The following is a 15,318-nucleotide window of genomic DNA, read 5'->3' on the forward strand; positions in this document are numbered from 1 at the left end:
ATGGGAGAAACAAGAGACATCTGCCCTCACCTGGATTCCATAGGAGAGGTGACCAGGGATGATCTGCTGCTCAAGTCCAAGGTACAGGGTGTTCTGGTGGTCAGTCTCCCTTTTAGCTATTGTTTGTTTCTTGAAGAAAATGCTGCCTATCTCTGGAGGAGAGGCAGAAACTCTTCTTCCAGTGCTGCTGTACCCTGCACAGGCCCTATAAAGCAAACCTTGACTCATCTGATCTGTTTCTCACTGTTGCTTGATCCTGTTCAGATGTGTTACTTAGCTAAATGCTGCAAAGCTTATATTTAATTGCCAGTGTGATACTAAGAAATGAAACACTGTAAGCTGCAGGTTGGTGAGACCTGTCTTACAGAGGTGTTTCCCACTCCTGAAGGACTAGGGTGCTTAAAAACCAACCAAGCAAACAAACCTTCTTTTATTATGAATATGCAGGGAACTTGCCAGTCTTGTGGAGCTGTGGGACCAAATCTCTGGGCTTGTCTTCAGGTAAAGCTGGCTTGCTGTTTGTGTGCATGATGGGACTTTATATAATTTTTTTTAAAAAAGTATTGCACTGGGGAGGAAAAAAAGGGGGGGTGTGGTTCACAGTGGAACTATCCACTGATTTTTGATGGATTCCAAGGAAAAGACTCCCTGGGTTAAAGACTGACACTGCCAGAACATGCCAAGCTGTGACTGGTCACTCCTCATAGGTGATTGCCTTCTGGTAGTCCCAGTGAATAAAATGCCCAGCCTTGACTGTTGGCTGGGTCCTGCCTCTGCTGGCATCTGGGAAGGGAAGCTGCAAGTGTGAGACCTCAGAAGACGTTGCTCAGGGCAGACAGGCAGAAAGGAGTGAGCAGGGGCTTGCAGAGGGGCAGGGGCAGTTTATTGTTATACTGGAATGCCTAGATGTTTTGAGACTACTCAGATGAGCTGCCTGGTTCTGGGTTTCTCTAGTCAAGTGATCCCAATTTCTTTGGCATCTTACTCTGGGCCCTGAATAAAGAGCAGGTTAGAAAACTGATGAGATAATTCTCAAGTTGTGTCTGCTGCTGGCACTGGAGCTGCAGACTGTTTTGTCTACAAACAGTCTACTTTGATGTGCCCATGGTACTTCTGCTGTTTCCTCTCACTAGATTGGTTGTCCTTACGTTGGTTGTGGGGAGTCCTTCGCTGACCACAGCACGCTGCATGCACAGGTGAGCTTTTCCCTTGCACTTTCCTCATCCTCCTCTCCCCTCAGCCGGTAGTCTGGTGCTTCAGCTTGAGCCAGCTAAATCACAACTCCTTGTTTCACCCTTTAATTTGCAGGCCAAAAAGCACAACCTGACAGTGAACCTGACCACGTTCCGTGTGTGGTGTTACGCCTGTGAGAAGGAGGTGTTCCTGGACCAGCGGCTGGCGGCGCACACACCGGCACCGCCAGTGAAGTTCGCTGAACCGGTGGGTCTGTGTCACAGTGTGGGGGGTTAAACACTTGGCAGGGTCTTTGCTTACCTGTTCCAAAACCAGCTGAGTGGTTTCTGCTATTGTCCTGGCTTTTGTTGTGTCAGAGCTCTTTCCAGGAGAGTGGCTACCTGTAGTCAGAGGATCAGTAGCCTTGCCTTCTAGGATCTCCCAGCAGGAAGACTTCCAGATGACTTGAATATCCATCTTGACTTTACTTTTTAACCATTCCTAGACTCTTCCATGGGGTGTCTGTTTCTGGGGGGAACCAAACCAGCTGTCACATCTTCATTTTCAGTGCATGGCCCATGGAAATTCTATCTGCCAGACCAGAAGTGCATTTACTTGTGACACAGCTGTCTGTTCCTGATCTCTCTCCTACCATGTATACTGGAAGCAGTAATGGTACTGTTTTCACTCCCTCCTTGCCTTAGTGAGAAAAGGAGACAGTGCAACTGTTTTTTCTCTCCCTGGTGTGTTTTTCTTAAAGCCTGGCTCAATTTCTGTGCAAGATATTATCTCTCACAGCTCACCTCTTAAAGCAGGCCTCTCACTGATGCTTCTTTCTCTGTCTCTAATCTAGGATTCTCCATTGCCTGCTCACCCTTTGAAAGCTGTTCCCATTGCAGTGGCTGATGAAGGCGAATCTGAATCAGAGGATGATGATTTGAAGCCAAGAGGTAACTGCATCGAGTTGATGAAAGGGCTGTGAGAGTACCTCTGCAATCTGTAGGACCTGCACTGAGAGGTTCCTAGGAGCAGAGTGTGGAAACTGCCTGGAAAGGGCTGAATTCCCTCTCCTTTGGGGAGGAATGTAGAAAGCACTTTCTGGAAAGTGTTTCATGCCTCTCTTGTTTGTGCTCTAGGCCTTACTGGAATGAAAAATCTTGGGAACTCCTGCTACATGAATGCAGCACTTCAGGCTCTCTCTAACTGGTAGGCAGTAGGGCCTTTAGTAGAGTCTTTACTAGACTTCACTCAGTGTCAAATCTGGTGCTTCTGATCCAAGCCCTTTGTGAGTCTTACAGAGAGAAACTGGCCAAACTAGATGTCAAATAATTGTGTTTGCTCAGGGCAGCAGAAGTTTTACGGTAGGAAACTGAGCAAACAGCCAGCTTGTGGCTACATACAAGACTCATGTTTAGATGAGTGCTTGGAAGTAAGACTTCATCCCTTCTTCTGCGACAGAAATGTGTTTAGTGCATGGGCAGGCATGTCACATCTTTTTATTGACCCCAGAGATGTCTTTCTGACAACCCATACCCTAAAATATATTGTAGCCATCCTGCTGAGTACTAATTCCAGGTTCTCTACACTGGGAACAGGTTGAGATCAGCTTTCTTCATTTGCTTCAAATTAGGACTCCAGTCTGCATCTGGAATCACTTCTTAAAATCAGTATCTTAAGCAGGCTTTTGGAAAGACACTTTGATAAACCCTTAAATAGAAGCAGGGGCAAAATTTCTATGCCCTGAATTTGGCTCTTTTTTTCCCTTGTAGCCCCCCCCTCACACAGTTTTTTCTGGAATGTGGTGGACTGGTCCGTACTGATAAGAAACCAGCACTGTGCAAGAGTTACCAGAAGCTGGTGTCTGAGGTTTGGCATAAGAAACGGTGAGTGGTCCCTCATCTGATCTGGACAGGCTTTGTACTTCTGTCAGTTCTGAAGTCTGGTGTCAGCAAAGAGGAAATTTGGTTTTCTGGGATAAGCACAATCTCCCAAGGCAGACAGTTCAAACCCTACGTAGATGGATATGTGAGGATTCCCCTGTTATCTAGGAAACCCCATATTCTCCTCCTGGTAATAAAGTGGGCATATTGATGTCAGCAATCACAAGAATACATTCTTGATGTGACAACTTCAAAAAGGAAGATTTTTCTTTATATATATTTATCTCTCCTCCCTGTTGGCAGTAAAGAAAAAATGATGGAATGAGGAGAACTCTTGGTCATTGCTGAGTGTTTTGCATGAGCTGACCAGCACTTCATTGCACTGCTCTTGATTAGGAGCAGGATGGGTGATTTGGTTGGAAAGAGTGATAGATTTTTACCAAAGAGAAGGGAAAATGCAGGTGATGTTTTGAGAGATGTTCACTGTTGGTTTGAATTCTAGACCAGCCAAAAGGATGGTGTGAAACAATGCAGCTCTGCTTAAACCTGAAGATTTCTGCTCTGAGAGATCAACTGAAGTAATCAAACTAGGGATCTAAATGGCATTGCCTGTTAGTTTTATGGTAGCTGTTAAGGAGAGATAAGTGAGATGCAGAGCAAAAGTGAACTGTGCCTTTCTGGAGGAGAAGGGTGCAGCTTGAACTGCCAGTTTAATACTGGTTTTCATTTACCTCATTGACTGGGTGGCCAGCCCACCCAGCTTTCAGCCAGCCATGGTGTGGCAAAATCAAATTAATTACAAAACCCTGCTGGAGAAAGAGTCCAAGTGTGGACAGAGCTTCAAGTTAACGTGTGCTCTAGGGAAGATTGTCTCTGGGAGGCTGGACTGAAGTGACAGCAAAATGTTTTCTGTCTCCTAATTTCTGTATCATTCAGAGAAATATATGCCCAGGCTCTGCAGGCTCTGCAGGTGCTTAGTTATCTTTTGTCCTCTCAACTAGTTACCACACCCTGTTCTATGGCTTCTTAGACAAACTGGCTCCAGGCCTGATAAGCAAACTAACTTCTTTTTCTTTTTCCCATATCTAAACAGCCCCAGTTACGTTGTTCCAAGCAGCCTGTCCCATGGAATTAAGCTCGTCAACCCCATGTTCCGAGGTTATGCACAGCAGGTGGGGCCTCAACCAAAACATGCTGTTATTCCAGAGATGCTGGGACTTTTCTTCCTGGGGCTGTGGTGCTTGTGCTTGGGAGGAAGAGCTGGAGCTCGGGGTCATGCCCATTTTGTGTCAGCCTTAGGGGTCTCATATAGCATTCAGGTGGGATTGAGGAGACCGGGGTTCTCTTCCAGGCTCTGTCTCTGGCTTGCTGGTACCAAATCAATGCATTTTCCTGCATCAGCTTTCTCATCTCTGAAATGATGATGGTCACCTCCCTTATAAAGGGCTTGGAGATCCCTGCTCTGTGAGAGGTTAGGTCTTCTCTATTCCCATCAGAGCTGGGAAACCTGCATAAATCTGTGCTAAAAAGTTAAAGATACCGATGTTCTCTTTCTGAACAGCAAAATAAATCATACTTAAAGATAGGCTCCCTTTTTTCTTTGAAGTTTTTATCAGCCTATCTCTTGTGTTTATTCTTCAGAGTCAAATGTAAACATCAAACTACGTTTGAGTAGAAAATTTGCAAAAGAAGTGACAGTCCCTCTGAGCTGTGATGCTGGCAGGAGGCTGAAACAAGAGGAGTAAAAATAACGATTAATGAAAGAACTTCTATATTTATCTTTGAAGTACCTTGGATTGGAAAACTCTCAGCTGTAAAGAGATGAAGTTGAAAGGAAGACAGAGCAGGCTAAAAGCCAAGTTTCCATAAAATAACAGAAACATCATAATTAACTTTCTGGAGATGTCACAATGCCGAGTCGCTTTGCAGCGGGTTCTTTGAAGCCAACGTGTCAGCTCCTCTGCCATGTAGTAGAAATGTAGGAGCTTGCACCTTGACTGCAAGAGTCTTTGGTTTCTGGTTCCATTCCCCATTTATTAAAGATTTTAATCTGCCCTGTTTAAGAGGGATTGCTACGAGCAGATGTACGTGCTCATGAAATCTGTTCTGCGGATAAGAGTCTATTCCCTGTGGCCTGCTGGCTTCATTCAGTTCCTCCTTGTCTCTTGCCTCTTATCAGTTGTAAAGCCCTGATAAATAAGCTCCTGGCTTGCACGCTGCAGCAGCTGCTTTCTGGCTTTTCAGTGTCTTTCAGCTGAAAATGCTCAGATAAAATTGTGCCTTTTATCATTTAGGAGTTAAAAGCCTTTACCTGGCAGGCAGGTTTCTTGGTACATCCTGCAGAACTCACTTGGTTCAGCAGGTCTCCTTGTGTTGGAGAAGTGGCTGACCTTTGTGGGCAGCATGGGAGAGGCTGTGAATAGTGCCATCTCTTCTTTTGCCCCCTCTTGTTTGCCCCATTTCTGGATGGATGCTAACATGGAATTCCTCCTGGCTTTCAGGACACTCAGGAGTTCCTGCGGTGCCTGATGGACCAGCTTCACGAAGAGCTGAAGGAACCCATTGTTGCAGAGACAAGGGATTTGGATACCAGTGACCAAGACGACAAGCGAGAGGGAGACAGAAGCCCTTCAGAGGATGAGTTCCTCTCCTGTGACTCCAGCAGTGACAGGGGTGAAGGGGATGGTCAAGGCCGGACCACAGGCAGCATGGGCAGCAGCTCCCTGGCAGAGACAGAGTTGCTGATCCAGGATGAAGCAGGGAGAGGCATCTCTGAGAAAGAGAGGATGAAGGACAGGAAGTTCTCCTGTGGCCATCGGCGCAGCAACTCGGAGCAGGTGGATGAGGATGCAGATGTTGACACTACTATGATGCCAGTTGATGGCAGAGCCTCACCTGAGGTGCTGCCAGCTCCCTGTCCTGCCAGCCCGTGTAGGACACCAGGTACACACCTCTTCCACGTGTATCAGTTGTGAGAAGACATGTTCTCATCCTACACAGGGACAGGGCTGTAGCACAGGGGCAAAGAACACATAATTTGACTGTTCCTTCTAGGGGTTTCAAGAGGTTTTGCATCCAAGATTTTCCTCAGAGTCCCTGGCAGTAATTCTGCCTTTGTGTACAGTTGATTCTAGAAGAAAATCTAGTATGTGGGCCAGAGAGGTGCCTGGCTGAGCTGAAGTGCTGTGGAGCTGAGCAAGGACTATGTCCTGAAGGCAGTGAGTGCTCAAAAACCCACAGACACTGTATTGATGCCTTGTCCTAATGTAAGAAAAAGGGTTTGTCTGTGAAAGTTGCTTTATCTGCTAGGCTGGCCTGGGGAAAGGCTAGGGAAACACTAGGAAACACTGGGGAAAAGGTGTAGGGACAGGTAATTGCCAGTTTTGGACTGTGGGCTTTGTGGAGGAGAGGGGAGAGGCACAGTTTGTGCACTTCTGTGCCTGGAAAAGCGCAGCAGCAGGGTGTAGGTGGGGAGTCACCTCAGACTGAACATATCCGCTCTTTCAACACTTCTTTAAATAAGAGCCTCACTCTGCCAACTGGCACTGAACCCAGCAGTGCTGTTTGTGTGATTAGGGATATGGGAGCAAGCTGTAAAACCTAATTAGTCATAAGTGTGAAAAAATGGCAGGTTGGGGTTTTTTTTTCCCTCTGTAGCTATTAGCTGTCTAGTGTAGCTCTGCACTCCTGACGCGTGCAGTGAGGAAGCTGCCTCTGCCAGCCTGGGCAAGCAGGACAGTTAGCAGGCACAGAGCTGTGTGTTTTGGGGAAGGTTCTGTGCTGCAAAGCAGAGCTGGGCTGGCAGTGACAGCGTTGCCTTTAGTACCTGGGGTTTTCAGCAGTGCTCTTCTCCCTGCCCGTTCCCCCACGCAGAGCCCGACAACGATGCCTACGTGCGCTGCTCCTCGCGCCCCTGCAGCCCAGTCCATCACGACGTGCACTCCAAGCTCTCCAGCAGCCCTCCTCGCTCCAGCCCTGCCAGGCTTGGACCTTCCTATGTGCTCAAGAAAGGTAGGGCAAAGAGGGACACAAAGTGGGGAGTGGGTGGAAGGAGGAGGGGTTCGTTTACAGAGGAGGGAAGGAATCCATCCTCCTCCTTGATAAGCGGGTTTAAGAAGTGCTGATTCCCTCAGTGCTTTCTGAAACTACTAGGCAAAGACTAGAGGAAACCTGCAGGTAAAGTCATGCTCTGGGCAGAACAGATGTTCTGGTCTGCTCTTATATTGGAGCCTGAAACAATTTTCATGCCTGTGTCTGTGTGCTCTGGTGGGTGTTAATGAAATGGCTACAAAATCCCAGACACAAGCTCTGTCCCTTTAGGGGAGGGGGAGATGTGTAAACATTTGTCTGCCAGACCTGAATTTCATAACACATGGGCCAGAGGACTGAAAGATGATGTTACCAAGAGACAGCTTCCTGCCTTGTAGACATCACAGGCTCACAGAATAGACTTACCACTGCAGATGGTGCTGGAAGCATCGTTAGGCTTCAGAGTGGGGCCTGGCTTCTGTTGTTACCAGACTGGTCTCATCATCCCCAGCAAACTGCAAAATGAAGCCCCTCAGCATTGCATAGCCTGCAAACACAACAGGCACGTGCTTACACCTCCCTCCCCACAGCTGCCCAACAATGGAGTTCTTTCCTCCAGTGTGTCCCAGCTCCTTGGCTGAGGTCAGCACAACTGCAGATGTTCTGGCTGGATGAAAAGCACTCTGTCTCCATGCACGTGTGTTGTGTGGGGAAGAGGGGTTGTTATTAAAACTGTTTTGGGTCAGTCCCTGCTGTGGAGAGTCCTCTCCACTGTAAGACACTGAGAAACACATGGTAAATGTCAGAGGGAGATAAAAAAGGACAAAGGGGACAGGCAGGTGAGGGAGGGAGAGGAAAAAAAGTGTAAAGCTTAGAGCAAAATGTTGCAAGACCTCAAAAAAGTGGTGACTCCCTGTGGCAGGGCCAGACTTCAAACCATGTCATAAGAGGATGGAGATGGGAATTCCAGTAAGATAATTTCTGCCTGCTGAGAGCTGGCACATTGTGTTGGTTCAGCTGGCTACCCTCTCCCTTTCCTGCACCGTGTTCTTCATGTCAGCTCACAACAGGCTCCTCTATCTCGCTGTGACATACAGGTGATGCCTGCACATGCAGGATGGGGCTTGCCCTGTGTCCTTGTGTGGCAGTGTGACTCTGCTGAGACAGGAGATGGGAGAGGAGCTGCTACATGATGGGGCTTCCTTGTTTGTCCTTTCAGCCCAGGTGCAGGCCTCTGGGAAAAAGAAGAAAGAACTTCGTTACCGCAGTGTGATTTCGGACATCTTCGATGGCTCCATCCTCAGCCTGGTGCAGTGCCTCACCTGTGACAGAGTGAGTAGTCCCAGAGCAGAATCTTCCAGCCTGCAGCTCTCCTGAGCTGGCCTAGTGATATCATGTTCACATTAGGAAACTGAGTGCAGTGCTACAGAAGCCGTGACAAAAGCCATCCTGTAATTAGTCACAGCAATTAGTAATTACTGCCAGCTCAGGTGTCTAGCCTAGACAAAATCCAAGCAATGATAAAAGGTGATGGGGGTCAGGTCCCAGCTCTGATACACACACAGGAGACCCAGACCTCTTCCTCTTGGATATTTCCAGGTTTCTACAACAGTGGAGACATTCCAGGACCTGTCACTCCCAATCCCAGGGAAGGAGGACCTGGCCAAGCTGCACTCTGCCATCTACCAAAACGTGCCAGCTAAGACAGGGGCATGTGGGGACAACTATGCTTCACAGGGCTGGATTGCTTTCATCATGGAGTACATCAGGAGGTGGGTTCCCTGGGCAGGGCCTCTTTCTTCTGGGGTTTGCCCTGCAAGGCAGCTCTCCCCACCACTGGTGTTGACAGTGGAACATCAACTGTAACTGTTCCTTGGATGACAGCATGTGGAACCTCACAGGTTGCATGTGAACCAGTTGCTATTGTTCCTCTAGTACCCTCATACACCTTGAGTTCTCCTGTGCAGCTCCTCATCACTTGCCTCTGCCTTTAGCTCAGGTTTGCCACCCAGAGTAAATTATCTAGTAAATTACATAGTAGTTTTCCAAATCATGTCCAGTTTGAGCAATCACAGTAGGGACATCAGCTGAGAGAAACCATTCTTTCTGTGCTCCTCTGGGGAGCGTGATGAGCTCAGACCTCCAGCTAGATGGAAACCCATCATCCATTTGGGGTTTTGTAAGTCAAACTGTTCAGCTGTTTCACACTTAACTGTCTCTTGATCCCCTCTCTTCTGCAGATTTGTGGTGTCCTGTATCCCTAGCTGGTTTTGGGGTCCTGTGGTGACGCTGGAGGATTGTCTTGCTGCCTTTTTTGCAGCAGATGAGTTGAAGGGTGAGTTCTCTTCAGTGGGGTCTGGCAGCACAAGCCAAGGAGAACAGCAGAGAGAAGAAACTCCCATGCATTTTGGAGGTGGAATAAAGCTGGTGACAATTCTGCCTCAGTATTTCACTCAGACACTGGCAGGACCACGAGTTGGTAGACCAGTATCTCTGAGCAGAACTGAGTTAGTGTCTCCACCTGCTCAGGGGTGGGAAATCTGAGTGGGAGTGTCGCCAGCAAGGAGCAGCTGTAGCTGCTGGCTGGGAGTGCTGTGGCTCCTTAACCTCTTAGTTTCTTTGCTTTCTCTGGTGACTCATAGAATCCCAGACTGGTCTGGGTTGGGAGGGACCCCAAGGATCACAGAGCTCCAACCCCCTGCCACAGGCAGGGCCACCAGCCTCCAGGCCTGGAGCTACACAAGGTTGCCCAGGGCCCCATCCAGACTCAAACAATTTGCTGTACTCACCTGTGTTGATCTCTGTTTAAATCTCACTCTGGCTTCCCCAAGAGGTTGCTTAACTTTGTTTCTCAGCCCTGGATGGAAGCATAGTCACACCAGCTTGGTGTGCTCTGAGTAACAGCTCTCTTCTCTTTGCAGGGGACAACATGTACAGCTGTGAACGGTGTAAAAAGTAAGTTTGGGTTACCTGTATTGTGCTGTGTTTCTGGGGCTTTATTTGTCCTTGCTGAGCCCTCTGCCAGGATGCTTCTTGTGCTGAGTGGCATGTGAAGTCTGCCTTGCCATGTGCCAGAGCTCTGCTTGAGAGGTTGCTGATTGCAGGTAGGAAACGTGCTGTCTTTGGGGGGGAAGAAAGGAAGAGGGATGTGAACAGGGATGAGGATTAGAAAGAAGAGGCATGACAAACTGCTCATGCCATCCTTTGGGAAGGATGCTGGGAAGAGCCTGAATTTGTTGCTGCTGGAGTGGAGGATTTGTCTTGGATTTGAAAGCAAACAAGATCCAGCTTTGCTTTCTGGCATCCCTTTGCTGTAGAGGTTTCTCACAGCTCGTTTCTTTCCCTCCCTCAGGCTGAGGAATGGAGTCAAGTACTGCAAGGTCCTCCGGCTACCAGAGGTGAGGAAAAGCACTTCATTTCCTACTCTTCTTTTAGCAGCTGCTGAGGAGGAAAAGGAGGCTCAAGGTAGGACAGAAATAGCAGTTTAATTTGATGGCAAAGTCCTCTTTCTAGACCAGAAGAGGCTCCCTTGTTCTAAGCTGGTGAGCCAGCAGGATTCATGACTTAGAGGCAAAGCAGCCTTCCAAAGATCAGACACCCAGAGATGTGTTGTTCTACCAGAACACCCTTGGCAAAACCTCACCCTGGTGTTCCCTGTCCTTGGTCTGGCCTAGATTCTCTGCATCCACTTGAAACGGTTCCGGCACGAGGTGATGTATTCCTTCAAGATCAACAGCCACGTCTCCTTCCCCTTGGAAGGGCTGGATCTGCGACCTTTCCTGGCCAAGGAGTGTGTCTCCCAGATCACCACCTACGATCTGCTGTCAGTCATCTGCCACCACGGCACAGCAGGCAGTAAGTCCTTCTGTGGGAGTACAGGCAGAGGTGACCAGGAATGACACGAGTAGAAGCAAGGCACAGGTGTGTTGCAGGACCAGCCAGCACCTCTTCTGGGTGCAGTGCAAGGCCTGTCCCCTCCATCCCCTGTCCCCTCCATCCCCAGTTTTGCTCAGCCTCTGCCCTTTGAAAAGAGGGGAAAAACCCCAAAGCAGCTTCTGCTAGACCCCTGCAGCTATGTCAGCCTCACCTCTGGGTGGGCTCAGCCCCTTCCAGGCTCCTCAGCTGCATGGGGAAGCCCCTTCCAAGGAAGGTGAATCAGGGCAACAGTGCCGGGCTCCCCAAATCCTGCACAGCTTACCTGAACAGGAGTCACACCTTTTTGGGGGCTCACTCTCCATCTCCACCAGAATCTAAACCAGTTTGTGCTGCTGACATCACCCCTGGACCAACTTCTGTCCACAGGCTGAGCCCCAGGGGTGTTGTGTCTGCTCTCTTACAGGTGGGCATTACATAGCCTACTGCCAGAACGTGATCAACGGCCAGTGGTACGAGTTTGATGACCAGTACGTCACTGAGGTCCACGAGACCGTGGTCCAGAACGCAGAAGCCTATGTCCTGTTCTACAGGTGAGCTCTGCCCTGGATGTAGTGATCCCATCCTGGTTGCACACCACCTAGAAAAACCTTTGGAAAACTTTCTGTTGGGAAATCCTCTCTTCCTTTCCCTGCTTAAGGAAAAGCAGTGAAGAAGCGGTGCGGGAGCGTCAGAAGGTCGTGTCCCTGGCCAGCATGAAGGAGCACAGCCTGCTCCAGTTCTACATCTCTCGAGAGTGGCTCAACAAATTCAACACCTTTGCTGAGCCTGGTCCCATCACCAACCACACCTTTCTGTGCTCTCATGGAGGTAAGGCCAGATCTGGGAACAGCCACTCTCAGCTGTACCCTCAGGCTTCAGGGGAAGAGCTCCAGCTGTAGTCCTGCCACAGCCTGGCTGCAGCAGGATCTGCTTCTTTGGCAGAAACTCCAGCCTGTTCAGGGAGACGTGAGACAATCACCCTATTGTCCTGCTGATCAGAGGCCTGGAGCCATGTGTAGTGTTGGGAAGCAACAGATCTTGGTCCTCTGTTTGGTTTTTAAAAACAAGCCAGTAGTAGGCAGATAAGGCAGCGTTTATCTGCGATACCCTATGGGCAAGGCTGGCAGTCAGTGTTTGTTTGGAGGGGAGCACGTGCTGAGGAAGAGAGCTGGTGCCACGTTTTGCTGTTCTGCTGCTTCATCTGTCCTGCCAGGGAGCAGAGTGTTTATAGATCTCCACTGGTTAGAAATAGAGGCTGTGAATTGAGAAACCTCCACGATTAACGAGCTCCTGACTGTCTTTCTTTAGCTGATTCTGGAATCAAGGAGTTTTCAGCAAGGAAGATCTGCCTTTTTCATGTGTGTATTTACCCAGCAATAAGGTGATCCCTGGTTAACTCCCCTTTTGCCTTTCCTCCACAGGGATCCCTCCCAACAAATACCACTACATCGATGACCTGGTTGTGATTCTGCCTCAGAATGTGTGGGAATATCTCTACAACAGGTGAATGCAGCCACCTCATTCTTCCTCCCAGTGAGTTTTGGGGTTTGTTATGCATCTTGGGTAGTGACCAAGACACAGTCCCTTCCCAGGGCACCTTAAAGGCCTGCAGCCACCAACCTCCAGGCCTGGAACTACACAAGGTTGCCCAGGGCCCCATCCAACCTGGCCTTGAACACCTCCAGGGATGGGGCACCCACCCCCTCTCTGGGCAGCCTGTTCCAGCCCCTCACCACTCTCTCTGGAAAGAACTTCCCCGTAATATCTCATCTCACCCTTCCCTCCTTCAGCTTCACTCCATCCCCCTTGTCCTGCCATTATCTGCCCTTTAACAAGCTGATTCCCCTCCTGTTCCTCTGCTCCCTTCAGGGACTGGAAGGGTGCAATGAGGTCCCCCCACAGCCTTCTCTTCTCCAGGCTCTCCTTAGGGGACCTGCTCCAGCCCTCTGATCATCTTCATGGCTCCTCTGAACCCTCTCCAACAGTCCCACATCTTTCCTGTATGGGGGTATCCTCCTCATCTAAACCAAAATGAGCTGTATCAGGGTGCTGTCCCAGAGCCTTGCTGTGCTCAGTAAAGGCCCCTCTCTCCATTCAGCCCACTGCCAGTCTCCAGAATAGCCTAGGGCTCCATCTCTCTAGGAATCAGGCTTGGGAAGCACTTTGATTCCCCTGTGGTTCTTCATTCCACTCCCTCTCTCCCCGTGCTCAGGTTTGGGGGAGGCCCTGCTGTGAACCACCTGTACGTCTGCTCCATCTGCCAGGTGGAGATCGAAGCACTTGCCAAGCGCAGGAGAATCGAGATCGACACCTTCATCAAGGTTTGTGTGGGAAGCTTCTGGAAGCAGCAGCCTCCTGCCCCTGTCTTCCAGAACATGATCTGTAGCCTGGCCAAAGATTGATCTGGGGGTTCCTCAGGAAGGCAGTAGTGAAGTTGGAACCCATCCTAGTCTCTTGCCCGCTCTGTTGAGGAGCGGGTTGTGAGGGAGTTGGTGGTATTACAAGTGGTTCTCCTGAAGACTGGCACAGCTGCCTTAGTTAGCACAGGGGTCTCCTCCAGAGCTCCGAAGCGACTAACTCCTTTCTCTCCACCTCTGTCCTCTGCTCCCCCAGCTGAACAAGGCTTTCCAGGCAGAGGAGTCTCCAAGTGTCATCTACTGCATCAGCATGCAGTGGTTCCGTGAGTGGGAAGCCTTTGTCAAGGGGAAGGATAACGGTAAGAAGCCAGAGACCTCTGGGCTGTGTTGGGGGTGGGAGGTGGGATGGAATCTTACCTTCACGGGTCCCTGGTGAGCTTTGCACCTGGCTGCTCTGACTCGAGACTGAACGGGGCTCAGACATCAGTGAGGCTGCCTGCAGGGCCCCAAGGGCAGGGCAGAAATAAGAGGGGGAACCAGCTGAGGGAATGAGCTGGCTGCAGAGGCAAGGTGGGCAGCAGTGTGGCTTCTGACATGTTCCTTCTCCTCTTCCAGAGCCTCCCGGACCCATCGACAACAGCAAGATCGCGCTCACTAAGGCAGGTGGCCACGTGCAAGTGAAGCAGGGTAAGGCTTGTGCTCGCTGTCTGGTAGTGCAGAGGTGGAGGAGGTTCTGCTGGGCCCAGCTGCCTGTAGTTGGGTGGTTGCAGAGCAGGATGGTGTTGCAGAGGTCAGTTCTCTCTGCATCCCTGCGCTGCCGGCCCTGGCTCTCCGGCCAAGCCCATCAAACTGCAGCCGTACCGTGGTGTTTCCTCCTCCTCTGTAACCTTTCTGGCCAAGTTCTCTGCTTTTCCTCCTTTGGGCTTCTACCACCTGACATTGTCCCTCCTAGGACAGCTCAGAGGAGCGTTTTCAGTGTCTCCTGGGCGGGGCAGCCCTGGGAGCTGCTGGGAATCGCTGTGTCCAGCTGCATGTTTGTGAGCCCTTGGGCTGTTGGAGCTCCTTCCCCGCTGGGCACAGGGACAGGAGGATGCTGCTGTCATGGGTTGTGCTGCTCAGTTCCTCCCTGGGAAAGGAGGTGACTGCAGCAGGACCCCACAGTGGCCAGTGACACTGTCACAGAGCTGGGGTGGCTTCCAGCAGCAGGTTGCTCTGCGGAGGGCAGGTGGAGGGGGCATGGTGGCTGCAGTGAGGCAGAGCAGAGCTCGGTGGGTCTGCACTGTGCAGCTGCAGGAACCGCTCCTGCCTCGCTCTTCCTGGGGCCAGGCCTGGGCTGGGAGGTGGGTGGAGAGGACATCGTGGTGCTGTGGGACACCACCCCGTCCCATCTGATCCCTGCTCCTATCCCTCTCAGGTGCTGACTACGGGCAGATTTCTGAGGAGACCTGGATTTACCTCAGCACCCTGTACGGAGGGGGCCCGGAGATCGCCATCCGGCAGAACATCGCCCAGGTCCAAGACCTGGAGAACCTGCACGGGGAGCAGAAGATCGAGGCGGAGACACGGGCTGTGTGATCTGAGCAGCACGGGGCAGGGAAGGTACGGCCCAGATACAGCCTTTAGGGATGGAAGGTGGGGAATCCCAAGGAGCCAACCCTCTTCCCTTGTCTGGCACTTGAAGGCGTGTGCAGCTCCTGCCACCGCTGTTTCCTCCGCCCTCTGAACACGGGGTGGTGCTGGCAGGAGCAGGAGACCAGCAGCTTCTCCACAATTCACCTCTGGCTCAAGCTGTGGCTCAAGGCTGCAGCCAAACATCACCAGGATGGTGTTTTGACCCTCGCCCTTTTGTTTGCTTACTGGAAGCTCCCAGCTTGCCCCAGAACTAAGTCTCTGCTCCTTTGCAGGTTTTGCTTTTGGCACTTTTGAACTCAAATGTTTAAGGATAACGAAGAAACGTTACTGGG

At 50.5% G+C, this 15,318-nt stretch overlaps 1 protein-coding gene across 1 annotated transcript; it reads left to right on the top strand.

The window, feature by feature from the left end:
• Nucleotides 1-15,034, top strand: USP20 (ubiquitin specific peptidase 20; the record flags this gene model as incomplete). Its single annotated transcript, XM_084272346.1, has 23 exons — nt 1-81; nt 448-501; nt 1,134-1,196; nt 1,309-1,440; nt 2,027-2,123; nt 2,310-2,379; nt 2,943-3,056; nt 4,147-4,225; nt 5,555-5,996; nt 6,927-7,064; nt 8,302-8,414; nt 8,682-8,854; nt 9,323-9,417; nt 10,004-10,037; nt 10,435-10,480; nt 10,757-10,937; nt 11,422-11,548; nt 11,656-11,825; nt 12,419-12,500; nt 13,210-13,318; nt 13,611-13,713; nt 13,970-14,041; nt 14,769-15,034. The coding sequence occupies 23 exons, from the start codon at nt 1-3 to the stop codon at nt 14,927-14,929; spliced, it is 2,736 nt and encodes a 911-aa protein (XP_084128472.1). The 3' UTR covers nt 14,930-15,034.
• Between the last annotated feature and the right edge of the window lie 284 nt (nt 15,035-15,318).

Source organism: Gallinula chloropus (genome assembly GCF_964237585.1).
Source record: "Gallinula chloropus genome assembly, chromosome: 18".
Lineage (NCBI taxonomy): Eukaryota > Metazoa > Chordata > Aves > Gruiformes > Rallidae > Gallinula > Gallinula chloropus.